Source organism: Hyperolius riggenbachi, chromosome 11, assembly GCF_040937935.1.
Source record: "Hyperolius riggenbachi isolate aHypRig1 chromosome 11, aHypRig1.pri, whole genome shotgun sequence".
Taxonomy (NCBI): Eukaryota; Metazoa; Chordata; class Amphibia; order Anura; family Hyperoliidae; genus Hyperolius; species Hyperolius riggenbachi.
In genome coordinates this window covers 188,580,440-188,594,181 of record NC_090656.1, presented here as the reverse complement: position 1 = coordinate 188,594,181, position 13,742 = coordinate 188,580,440, and the positions used below count along the sequence as shown (strand labels likewise).

Here is a 13,742-nt window from a genome sequence, read left to right as displayed (position 1 = left end):
TAAAAGTAAAGGAAGATGATCAGCAAGGCTGCCAGGCAACTGGTATTGTTTATAGGAAATAATTATGGCAGCCTCCATAACCCTCTCACTTCAGGTTCCCTTTAACACTCCATGATCAACGTTTTACCAAAGAAAGAGCAGACACCAACAGTATGGCTGCCAATGTGCCACATTAAGCTTACAGCTCGATAACTCGGGGCACTATGGCCACATATAAGCCTGAACCGAGCTGGACAGACCTAGGAGGCACAGTATGGATAATATGAAGCTATATTAGCAGCGCACAGAGGTACAGTACAGGCAGCGTACATCTCCCCGGCTAGCAGCACTGTGGGTGGGAGTCGCTCTCGTCTTCTCCCGGCCGGCGCTACATCCCATATCAATGCGCGCTCTCCGCCTCAGACACGGCGAATAAGCTGCACTCCCAGCGAGGCGGAAGTAGCGAATTTCTGACGCCCGTCACGAAAACAAGCCTTGAGGATTGACGCCCGCCGCCGGTGATCCTCCTGGGACACTTTCTCCCGGCGCCCCCTCGCTCCGGCCCCGGCGTCTGCTTTGTTCCCCGGAGTGGGGGTATCGCGGGCGGAAGGACACAACATGCCAGGGACTACTTGTTAAGGTAGCTGTGCTGCGGCCTCGGCCCCCTCCGCCATCTTGAATGTAAATGTTTCCCTACAAAAATATATATATATATATTTATGAATATGCCCCACGCTGTATAGTCGCCAGTCGTGACATTAACCCTTTCGGCTGCACCAGCTGCGTCTTATTTGGTCTAAACTAAAAAAGCCTTCTCTTGTGTGCATTCCCATCAGGACATGACAAAAGTGCTATTTCCATTAACAATCCGTTTTCTGCCATTTAGGGCTGTCCCTGGATCTCTGGATCTGTGTGAAGGGAGAGGTGATCCATCATCACACAGTCACAGGTACTCTTTTTTTTTTTATATCATTTTTACAACCTTTGTATTTATTTGTATCCTTCTGATTATTTTTTTTTCCTTGTTTGTTCTAAATTAACTTTGGAGTTTGCCCCCCTCCTTCCCCTCCCCCAGCAGGTGACATAGAAGAGTATGGAGGTGTACTTGGTGAAGATTTCACCCTAAATCCTAATTCTAAATGTCTGTGTGTCTGATCACATCTGCTGATTTTTTTTCTTTGTAGCTGTTCATCTCACCCTTTATGCTAGGAACAGATGATTAAATTTCCCCACCCGATTGACAGTAATTGGACGATTATTTTTGACACGTCCGATCGATTTGTGAAGTTATCATGGGAAAAGTGATTCCTTAATCGATTGGGAGTAGTTTGGACATGTACACACGATACAACTTCCCGTCGATTGGACAGGAAATTGGATCGTGTGTACCCAGCAATACACAAGGCCCTATTTCCTCTTTATCCTCCTATCATGCCTGACTCTCCATGGCAGAGGTGGTCGAACCCAGAGATCTGATCTGTTTGTAAACAGACCTTCTTTGAGGCATGCTGTCAATGTTTAAATGTCCCTGCTTTCATCTGTAGTCACGTCAGCTTCTTCATGTTCAATAGAAGATCTAAAATGTCCCCTGTAATCCAGACACCTGCCTCTGTTTTCACAAGTTATGTCTATTTAAAGTAGTACTTTTAGCATTATGGCACATAGATTTATGTGTAGTTTCTGTAAATCATGAAATTTAGCTATTGTGTTTGTGACACCTGTCTACTAATGTTGTGTTGTCCTGGTGTTTACAAAATCATGCCGATGATGATGGCAGTGCTCTACAGTATTTTTATTTAAAGTGTGTGGGCCTAGAATTAGATTTTACTAGATTTTTAATCGCCTTTTGACAATAATAAGGTTTAGGCTACAAAATTTGAACATTTAAGTCAATCATTTTGACTGTTCTAACTTTTCTGTAAAATAACATTTTGTAATAAAGTCGTATTTCACATCATATCTCTAAACATGACAGATATTGGGGGCAGTCGTGTTTGATTTTCAATATTGAAGAAGAGATTATGAGTTTTGACAACTGCAATGAACAATTTGAGAAAATCAACATTCATTATTTATTGTATTTATAAAGTGCCAACATATTACGCAGCACTGGACATTAATTTAGGTTACAGACAATATTTAGGGGTCACATACAGCAATATGACAATACAGGAATACAAGAAAATCAGATCACACAGCACAGTATGAGTACAAGGTAATGCTTAGTCAGGGTCTGGATGGGAGCATGGAGATTAGGCAAGTTAGGTTCACTCAAATGCATACCATGGGTTTACTGTAATGGAGGTAGGACACAAAAGGAGGAGGACCCTGCCCAAAGGCTTACAATCTAGAGGACCAGAGTTCAGCTGTGGGTTTAGAGCAATTGTGAGGGGTGGTAGGCCAGAGTGAAAAGGTGAGTTTTGAGGGCCTTCTTGAAGGTGTTGAAGGAGGGGGCTGCCCTAATGGGTGGAGGTAGGGAGTTCCATAGTGTTGGGGCAGCTCTTTAGAAGTCCTGGAGGCGTGCAAGGGACTGGGTGATGCGGGGGACGGTCAGGCGAACATTCATGATCATTTCAGATGACCGTTTACCCAATACCCTGTTATGGTCATGCTCTCTTGACTTAGTTGAGAAGCTGAGTCAAGATGAAGTGTCTCATAGACATAATGAAGTGTCTCATAGACATAAACCAAAGGCTTCAAATGGGAATCCTTTTTGCTGGTGGGAGTGGAAGCCTCTTGGGCTGGTACCAGTTGACCTACCAGCATGTTTTTTGGCTTGTGGGAATGAACTGGGACACTTAAGCCTGGTACAAACATTTCATTTTGATTGGCCGATGACTGGCCAAGTTTACCACCTCCATGTTGCATGAGGACTATGAAGTTTTAAATACTATGAACAGATTGTGTAGGAAAGCTCTCATACTACATGGAAACTGGCCAATAAAAATTGGATGTGCTTACTGGGCTTGCCTAATGGATCAGGTGACCATCATCACATCGGTTTATGGCACAATGAAGAAAATATTAGTTTAGCTTAGCATCTCTGTAACACATTGAAGAAGGGTACTTCAAAGCCCTTGACCTTCCATATTATCATTGTCTTTAACCCTCTAAATCCTGTATGGTACCCTATAGCCAACATAGTGTGAAGGTACCCACCTCTTTTATGTTGGGTGGTTGAACGAGTGTGCCCACTGTGTATGATCCATTGACTTTCCATGCTAAAGAGAGGTAAACACACTACCCCTCTGTAAGATGGCAGCTTGGGACCAGAAAAGGGTACATGTAGGCAAAGCTACCCTTTCAGTGTTTCTTGTTGGCAATATTAGACCATTTTAGAAAGCTTCAAATCTTTTTCTTGAAAAATTTCCTGGGAAAAGCAATTTAAGTTGTCGGCTAAAATGTTACCATTACCCAGATCACATTAATAGAGCTGTCCAGTTTAGTTCCTCGTATCATAATTTTATTAATTTTCCAACTACAGATATTGGTGTTAACATGAGCTGAACTGAAGTTTGCACTGGGCTCAACAGATTTAGAAACTGGTGATTAATTAACTGTAGCTTCCCTGCTTAGCCCTGTGCACAGATCAGTTCCAGTCCCCTATTTCCAGTTCCCTAAAGCGTAAACAACCGTTGTTCAGTCGAAGGAAATGCTCCTCTTTAGATATTAATAGTGTTAGGCTGATTTCAAGTTTTAGATGTTTGTGGACCATTTTTTTTGTTTGTGTAATTTTGTTTGTGCAATCCACATGGGAGTTAATTATCCTGTCCAGATGTTAGCATGATTACCTTTCACATCTATCGACTGCAGACGTTTCAATGATGTAAAGAAAATGTCCTTTGTTGGAACACATTTTTCATGGGTTATTTAGAATGGCACGTCTCAGACAGGCATTGAAGCAGTTGTTATAAATGAACATACTTGGGAGGCTCGGGTGTCCTAGTCATCAAACAATATTACAAGATTGTTGCAACTGAACAATGTACTTATTATATCTCCTCCTAAGGTAATCATACCCTTTACGTCACCATCATTACTCGGTCTGCAAACCAGTTTTACAAGGCAAGGGCAGTTTATATCTCCCATCTTCATTTGTCAATTCCTGGTTGTCAGATCCTCTGAAATCTTATTAGGGTAGGTCTTTATGCTGGAAAATCAGGGCAGCACAATGCACACTGTAACCTCATAGCTGTGTTTTCTGTTGAAGTTTGCAAGAAATCGTTGCTTTAGATTCATAAATGACTAAATAGAGCATGGCTAAAAATCAGGGCGTGTGGTTTCTGGGCATTTAAATCGAGAACGTACTGCTTGCTTGTCATTGGCTGACGAGCCTAGAGGAGGGATTACTCTTTCTGTTTCTTCAATGCGTAATACTCCGGATATGATGTTTTGTTTAGCCTCACATTAGGAAGGGCTACAAAGGATTTAAAGCTGTAGATTCTAATGAATCTGGTTTGTTGTAACTTGCTGTGCTTTTTTCATGTCAACCATTTAACACTAATGGAAATTCATTTTTACTGTTCTCTATTCCTGTTGTTTACTAATGTATAATATTAAAATGCCCTTATTTTCCTGACAGTAGGATAGAATACTGAGGAGTTTGCTTTTTTTTTTTTTATATATATATATATATATCAATAATTGTCATCTGGAACTGGAGTTGCTGCTGTATAAAGTGCCCTAAATTAATAACTCATGCTATTTTATTTGTTATGGGTCATTGCAACCTGCTTTGGCAAATAGAGGTGCAATTGCTGTAACTAGCATTACAGGTTATACGGTATATATTTTTTACCAATGAGGCCACAAGGTGGCAGCACAAGTAAGCAACTATTGCTAGTCTTCAAAAGATGTTGATTCTTTGTGATCGCCTGTACATGTTATCCACAACCTTTTTGAGAAAGTTTTATATTGTAAAATGTGTATTAGATGTTTTATGGAAGGCTTGAGAATCTGATTTTATTTGCACCATTACTCACCATTACAAAGGCCAGGGCACATTTTTGTTTTATTTGTATTTAAATAGCAATTTCTTTGCATTTTGGATTGTGTCCATAGTCATTGAAGGCATATACTATACAAATTTAGATTAGTGAAGTAGTCCATTTCTAACAAGATATTGATAGTTTAATTTACCCATTCTACCACTTTAGTTTTATTTTTGAACCTAATGCTCTAAGGCCTAGTTCTCACTGCAAGACTGATTTGAAAAGCTCTAGCTAATGCAATCATATGGGTGAGATAGATATATAAGACTGATGGCCAGGGTTTCTTTAATACTGACCATTTCATAAAGTGAGTGGAATATGGAGGCTGCTATATACACCCTCCCATGATCTTTGGCCCAGCCTTGCATGGTGTCTCAAATGTTATTTTACCAAAGTGACCATTGAGCAAAGAATTCCTGTCCAGGATCAGATCCTTGCAACAAATGGTTGTCTTCAGGGGGAAGCAGGGAGTTGAATTGGTTGGGAATCTCATTTTTGTTTTCGTTTGTCCCTGTGCTTCTAATTTGTCCAAGTATTATTTTCAAGGCATGTGTAAGTAATGTGTAGTACTAACCCATTTTTTTTTTTTATTATTTTTTTTTGGCAGGTACAATCATTTGACCCATTCTCAGGGCCCAATCATAGTGAGACTAAATGCAACTAGGCCAGGCTGAATGTTGGCATGAAGTGGTTGGGCGAATCCAAGAACATGGTCATGAATGGCAGGAGACATGGCAGCAGGCTGTCCCGTGAACACCATCGGAGCCGGGCCAAACTTCACAGATCCGGGAGAGAAAATTTAAGAGCCAGCAAAAATGTTCCTGATCGAAGATCCAGCAGATGTAAATATATATCTTCTGTGTATGTGCTTGATGGTGCCATCTCTGGCGACTTACAGTTTCCATAGTTCCCTTGTCTTGTTATTGTTATCCTTTTGAAATGCAAAAAATTTCTACGAATAGCTTATTATTTTAAGTTTTCGCCTTGCTAAATGAACTCTTTTCTTTTTTTGTTTTGTTTTTTTTGTTTGTTTGTTTTTTTTCTTGCAGATAGTGGAGGATCTTCACATGCTTTTGAAACTCAGAGCCGTTACGTACCTTCGTCAGGGATGACGGCTAAGGAGCTCTGTGAAAACGATGATCTTGCCACAAGTCTCGTGTTGGACCCTTATCTGGGGTTTCAGACTCATAAAATGAATACAAGGTAACAGATACTGGATCTTATAGATTATAGATTGCATCTTATAGATTATTTTCCCTAAATTTACTTTTTTCAAGTTTACACGTCCCTAGTCAGTTATCCTCCTCCTTCCTGATGCCTAACATTAAAGTAAACCTGGAGAGGTTTTAAATAGTTAAATGACCACTATCTCAAAAACATTGTAAAATTTTTAAAGTGATACTGAAGCCAAGGGAGGATAAAAAGTTCCATACTTCTCTATGGAGAGGGAAGGCTCTGGATCATATAGAGCCTTCCATGTCCTCGCCTGCTCCCCTCGTTCCTGCTCTATTACCCCCGTTGCACATATTCAACCAACTAGTCAAATTCGCCTTTGCGTATCCTCAGAAGCACTCCCATCCCTAAGTGTTTCTGAAGACGGGTGGCTCTGTACTGCACATGCGTGAGTTAACACTTACAATATGGAAATGCCTATCCTTGGAAGCACTTGGGGACTTGAGGGTTCCGGGAGACGGCAGATTCGAATGGGGAAATAGCGCTGGAACCAGAGAGGAGCAGGAAGACTATAGGTTCCAGAACCTTCCCTCTTCGTAGGTGAATATTTTTTGAAAATAAATAAAACCACAGGAATCCCCCATGAGGAGATGGGACTAGTCCAAAACATGTCAGATTTAAATACCTACTGTAAGCAACAGCGACTTAGCAAAAATACATATATAGTACATTTTTATTCTGGAACAATGGTATATTTTATACCTATGCAAACACCTGTGTTTTCAGTTCTACGATTTGTTTGTGATAGTGGTCCTTTAAAGGAGTTATCAGGGAAATTACCTAAAATGAGCTTTACTCGCCTGGGGCTTTCTCCATCCACTTTCAGCCGACTGTCCCACACCGTCCGCTCTGCTCCCCGCCGCAGTCCCGGTCTCGACAGCTCTATTGAGGCCGACCGCGGGGTCGGCCATATTGCGGCTGCGCAAAGCACCGCTGTCAATCATTGCCACGTGGGCCGCAACGAACTACTGCGCCATTTGCCGCGGCTTACGTGGCAATGATTGGCAGCAGCGGTTGGCCTTAATACCGAGCGGTGAGACTGGGACAGCGGCAGTGAGCAGAGCAGTCGGTGTGGGACAGTCTGCTTCAAGGGGCTGGAGAAAGCCCCAGGTGAGCAAAGCTCATTTTAGGTAATTTCCCTGATAACTCCCCCCCCCCCCCCCCAACCACCACCACGTATTTATAGTAATGGGCTCATAAAACTTTGGACTTCAGTGGCGTAGGGATCATCATAGCAGGGGGCCTGCCCGGGGATATTTGTTGTCCGCAGGCATTGTGAAGACCTATGGCGGGCCTCTTCCCTTTTTAAACGTGCATAGATAAGAGGGTCCTTCTGCCCACCTTCACTGGTGCCCCCTGGCTGCCTATACTGAGGGGGCTACCTATACAGAGTTCTTATGGTTACCTGTTCTGAGGGCCCTCTGCCTACCTATACTAAGGGGCTTACATGTAAGGGGTCATTCTGGCTACCTTTTCTGAGAGCCCTCTGCCTACCTATACTAAGGGGCTTACATGTAAGGGGTCAATCTGGCTACCTTTTCTGAGGGCCCTCTGCCTACCTATATTGAGGGAGCTACCTATACAAAGTTCTTCTGGCTACCTATCCTGTGGTCCTCTGACTTGCTATACTGAGGGCAAAAACTATATGGGGGGCCCTGGCTACCTAAAATTTGTGGTTGTGGGGGGAGGGGCCCAACCAAAACTTTGCTATGGGGTTCCATGCTTTCTAGCTATGCCCCTCCTGGATTCTATATCTTTCCAATCCTTTTTTCGGTTGACTCATGTCCTCCCCACCACCTATTATTATTTTTTTTCCCAGGCTGCTGGGAGGAAGTGGATGATCCTGAAAAAGGATCAGGACCAGGGCTCTGCAAGTTTACCAGTGGTGGTGTGTGTGTGTGTGGGGGGGGGGGGGGGGGCAGGGCAAGGCAAGTGCAGCACTCGTTCCTGAAGGGGATCAAAGTGATGGATTTCTCCATCACTTTGCTCCACATAGGGGGATGCCGTGCCAGACTCAATCCGGTGTCTTCTCCCCTGCAAAGGAGCAAAGTGCGGTGGTTTGGCGTGGGAGACGGCAGGCGAAGTGAGGGTGGCTGGGGCTGGCAATGATCAGAATGTCGAACATGGTCCACGGAAGATGGCTCTATGCCAGATTTCATCGGCAACAGCGCCATCTTACAGCAGCCACATTTTACTGTGTCGGACATAGTCCGACAATGGTCCTATACTTGAAAATGCCAATTTTTGGACTGTCTGACATAGGAAAGGGTTAATACCGTATATCACCTCTCACATTTTTATTTTAAATATTTTATGTTTTCATGGAACACTGAAGATCTGACACTTTGATACAATGTACAGTAGTCAGTGTACAGCTTGTATAACAGTTAAAATTTGCTGTTCTATCAAAATAACTCAACACACAGCCATGGATGTCTAAAACGCTCATAACAAGTCAGCAAACCCCTAAGTGAAGAATGTCAAAATTGTGCCCAATGTGTCAATATTTTGTGTGCCCACCATTATTTTTCAGCGCTGCCTTAACTCTCCTGTGCATGGAGTTCACTAGAGCTTCAAAGGTTGCCACTGGAATCCTCTTCTGCTCCTCCATGTGGATATTGGAAACCTTGTGCTCCTCCACCTTCATACTTGGACAAGCTTGGACAGCCCAACACCTTTACCCTCTGTTCCTTTGGCAAAGCAGGGGCCATCTTGGAAGTGTGTTCTTGGGTCATTATGTTGGAGTACCGCCCTGCAGCCCAGTTTCCGAAGGAGATGTTGGCTTTCATGGTTTCTTCAATGAACTGTAGCTCCCCAGTGCCAGCAGCACTCATGTAGCCCCAAATCATGACTTTCCCACCTCCATGCTTAACTGTAGGCAAGACACACTTGTCTTTGTAGTCACAGAGTTCTCTGTCATGAGGTGCCATGTTGAACTTCCAGTGGCCAGTATGAGTGTGTGTGAGATCGATAACACCAATTTTAATACACCTGCTCCCCATTTACACCTCTGAGACCTTGTAACACTATCGAGTAACATGACCCCGAGGAGGGAAAATGTCTAATAGGGCAGAATTTTGACATTCTTCACTTACCTGGCAAGAAATCTGTTTCCCCAAGGAATCGCCAGAGATTGAAATAGTCTTTCAGATCTAAGTGAACAAATGTTTACCAGTTAAAATATCTACAGCAAATGTTACTGAAAGCAACATTTTAAGTGAACTTTTGTAGAGTGTAAGCTAACCTGTCTGCATATATGACATGCAGGCACCTAGTGTGGAAGCACTGCGTCTCGGCACCGAATGATGTCAGCATGGCGTTCCTGGACAAAAGTATCGGCACTACTGATGCCTATAGGTAAGTATAGTTGTCTTTAAGTGTCAGGATGTTAAGATTCAGTAAGGGGAAACTTATTGTGAGCGTGCAGGTCATTTTTGCGGTCATAGGTTAGCACAGGGCAAGTTTGGAAGAGGTTAGTAATTCTTTTGGTCAAGAGAAAGTTTGAGACTGGTGAAGGATAGCTGAGGTGAACTTCTTTTGTGCAAATGGAGGCTCCAGGCATGTTTGGGCAGCTCCCCCCCCTCCCCCCCGTTCACCTCCACCTCCCCCACCGTTCTGGTGTATAAGCCCCTGGAAATGTACCAAGTTGTCGAGGCTGTGCACTACTGTGCAAGCACTGGCCCGGCGGTGCGTGTCCTTGTTCACACTCCCGTGGCCAGGAACGCTCTGTGCATGTGCACGAGTAGTTGCATACTGCGCATGTGCAGAGCTGCTGGGCCACCACTTGCGCAGTAATGTGCGACCTGGCTGAGACTTACAGGGGCTTTTACATTGGAACGGGGGGAGGGAGGATGGTGGGCATGAGCCTCCATACATGCCTGTACAAAGAAGTTCACCTTTGGTATCCTTTAGGGCTTGTTTCCACTGTAGCGGTGCGGAATCGCCTGGATTCCACCGCTGAAGAAATCGCATGCGGCTGCGTTTCCGCATGCAGATTTACCCGCGATTTCGCATGGCAAGGAGCCATGCGAATTTAACCATGTCACTGCCTGTGTTAAGTTCCATTGGCTTTCATGCGAAATCGCATGCGAAATCGCGGGGAAATCCGCATGACAAAGCCGCATGCGATTTCCCTATTGAATACATTAGCGGCGATTCGCCTGCATTCCTGCCGCACGCGAATCTGCACGACCCTGTCGTGCAGATTTTCCCCGCACCGAAAAACGCCGCCGCACACGTGGAAACAGCCCCATCCACTAACATTAAGTATGCGAATCCGCATGCAGTGCCCGCATGCGGATTCGCTATAGTGGAAACGAGCCCTTAAGGTTTCGTCAGAGAAAGAGTCACGGTTTGTTTCATTGACCATGTAGGGGCTTTTAGAGAGTAGGAGTTTATGAAGGGTCAAAGAAGAACTGTCGTGAGAAATAACAAATTGCTTACTTTTTTACAGTATTCCAAAAAATCCTTAAAATATCTGCTTCCAGACAAAATTCAAACACTATTTGGGTCACCGCTAACGTCCAGTGCTTCAGTACATCGTTTCCATGTTCATGTCCATCTTCAGCGCTGACCTTACATATCCACCACCACACCAAAATAATTGCAGAAACGCTTATCAAATGCTATAGAACTGAATTACAGGGTCTATCCAGGCTTTATATGGACCAGCAGCAGACTCTTCTCCTGCTTGATCCCACTTGTATTATGCAATGTCCACAGCCACGCCAAGCAGCGGATTCAACATTTCCAAATAAAACATAAGAAATCTTTTCTAAGTGTACCAATAACCATCTCACATTTATTTGAATGCATTAAAAGTTAAGAAATTAACTTATCTCCTGAGGAAGCTTTTATAGTGAAACCGGTCGGGCATGGCAGACTGAGGGATGGTGTCCTGCAATGTGATAAGCTTAAAAAAATTAAATTTCTTAACTTTTTAATGCATTCTAACAAATGTGAGATCGTTATTGGTACACTTAGGGCTTGTTCACACTAAGGCTCTTTCAGGAATTTTTTTAAGTGGCGGTGATTTTGAAGATCGTCCTAAAAGCGATTGTGCAATGATTCCCTATGAGAGTGTTCACATCTGAGCCTTTCGATTCTGATCCGCTCACCAAAGCGCTGCCTGTACCATTTTCAGGGCGATTTGCCTATAATGGCAGGTATAGGGAAATTGCAAAACTCTTGAAAAGGTGCTTTGTATAGCGATTTCCCAAGTACTCTTAAGAATAAATACATTGTATTCTTTGCCGGGTCAAAGAGTTCACACAAATCCTCTGCAAAAGCGCTTAGAAAAGTGCTGTAAAAATAAAAAATACCGCACAGGTAAGCGCCGGGAGGCACTAAAAAAAAAAACTGCAACAAAATTGCAAAACGCTGGCGTCAGCGATTGCGATTTATGATGTGAACAAGGCCTAAGAAGCGATTTCTTTGCAATGTTGAATACGCTGCTTGGAGTGGCTATAGACATTGCATAATAGAGGGATCAAGCAGGAGAAGAGTGTGGTGTGGTGGTGGATATGTAAGGACAGCGCTGAAGATTGACAGATTTTTATTTTTTCTACAGTATTCATTTATAAATGTAGTCTGTGCTTTCCTCACTCTGATTTACATTCTAAAATGTATCACAGGTGGTGACATTTTTAGTGCTGGCAAGGTGCATCACTGAGGAATGGCTTGGTGTTGTGTTCTGAGCTGAATAGAAAAAAAAAAAACACCTGGGCCCATATGCAGTTCACTTTTTCTCCTGAGTTTTCTCATAGGAGATAATTTTTCATCTAGTATTTAAAATATTTTTTCAGCACTCTGCAATTGAAAGTACTAAAAGTAGGCGGAAAAGTACTATCAAAATTATTTTGAGTATTTTCTTGCTTGCTGGTGCTTTTAAAAAGTACCTTTTTATATACTAGCATATAAGCCGAGGTACCAACTGTTCCCTCAGAAACAAGGAAAAAGTGATTGACTCGCATATAAGCCTCCTCCCAGGATAGCTCCCTCTACAGTAGCCAGATGTGCCACCAAGGATGATACAGCTGTGTCTCAAAACGCCACTAGATAGCATCATAGATACGAGACACAGCGATTGCCACACAGGAAGAACACCCGATCATTGCACCGCTGAAACGTTGCTGGCACGCTCCGCTCCACAAGCCAGAGGACACAGGTAATCTTGAGCAGCGCACTCTGCGCAGCATGTTGCAGGGGATGGGGGGTACAGACAAAGCAGAGAGCCAGATGGCAAGAGCAGGATCACTAGTGCACGATCCTTACGCTCTGCCAGTAACAAAACCTGCTCCACCATCTGTTCTGCTCCACTGACTCACATATAAGTCGATGGAGTAACTTAAACCTAATTTTTCAAAAAAATTAGGCTTATGCATGAGTATATACAGTATTTTATTGACTAGTTGTGAAAATATCACCTAGGTGAAAGCTCAGGAGAAAAAGTCTATTGCGTATGGGCCTTTGTCTCTCAGAGTGCACTGGGAGAAGGCGCATAGCTAATCAGCCTAGGCTTGACATCACTAGGAGGGTAGGGCTACACCCCAGTATATATCTATGGGAAGTGTTTCTGATTCTGCAACCAGGATAATTACCATAAAAGTGTGAATCCTGAATAATTTACTGCATTTTACTACATGCCATTACAGTGCCTTTTTAGGCCACTTTCACATTTACTGCATTGATCTGCATTTTGGTTCGCTCTTCAGTCGCAATGGCCATTGGTCGCAATAAGACTATTCCCACTACCCGTGATGCAATGCAAGTCTGTGGCGACTTGTTACTTATGCAGTAAGTGCGTGCGCAAGCAACGATAAACCAGTGACGTACCTCCTGTCCAGTAGGGAGTACATCGCTGAATGGGGGGGGCAGTGCTATGCATATTACTCTGTTGGAGCACTTTGACATGGTGCGGTGTGATCATCCTGCCCCAGGACGAACAAACCGCACCAAGGGCTTGATTCACTAAACTGTGGTAACTCCTATCACGGCCGCGCTGGCGTTTTCGTGCGCAATCATGAATTTCCGCGTGCAAATATTCGCGATTGCGTGCAAAAATGCACACAAAAAAACTCACTCTCGACCGTGATGTGAGTTATCGTGGTTTAGTGAATGAACCCAAGTGTGAAAGTAGCCTTAACATTAGTGTTAGGCATACAGGACGAGGGAATGGTCCTGTCCTAGATAGGTCATGGGTTAAGGTTAATGTTGGGCTAGTTGGGGGGTTAGCAACCTACAGGGCACATTTTAGGATACTGGGAAAAATTTGTGGTGCCAATGCCGTTGTGCAAAAATCATACAGAGATATCTGTGTTGGTAACAAATGTAGGATCTAAGGGGTTAAAGTTAATTTCAGGTATACCCAAGCACTGTGGGTTAGGGGTAACCATTGCTGTTTTATTTGGATCAGGATAAGTCAGGGAACATTTTAGACAAATTGGGGTTAAAGTTTGGTGCCAATATCCCTGTTCCAAAATTGTACTGCACTGTAATATTAGTGTTGTAAACCATTGTCTGGGTCCATCTTCACACATA

General features: G+C 43.4%; 1 protein-coding gene across 3 annotated transcripts in view; it reads left to right on the top strand.

The window, feature by feature from the left end:
• Nucleotides 1-395: 395 nt before the first annotated feature.
• The window catches only part of KMT5B (lysine methyltransferase 5B), a 38,569-nt gene continuing 25,222 nt past the window's right edge, over nt 396-13,742 (top strand). The window contains exons 1-5 of one of the 3 annotated variants that reach the window (XM_068260816.1): nt 396-619; nt 866-928; nt 5,578-5,812; nt 6,020-6,173; nt 9,471-9,560. In XM_068260816.1, coding sequence (XP_068116917.1) covers nt 5,653-5,812; nt 6,020-6,173; nt 9,471-9,560 — 404 coding nt within the window. In that variant the 5' untranslated portion in view covers nt 396-619; nt 866-928; nt 5,578-5,652. Of the gene's footprint in view, nt 661-865; nt 929-5,577; nt 5,813-6,019; nt 6,174-9,470; nt 9,561-13,742 lie in introns of all 3 variants that reach the window. The other 2 variants (XM_068260817.1, XM_068260818.1) reach the window with 2 other exon arrangements.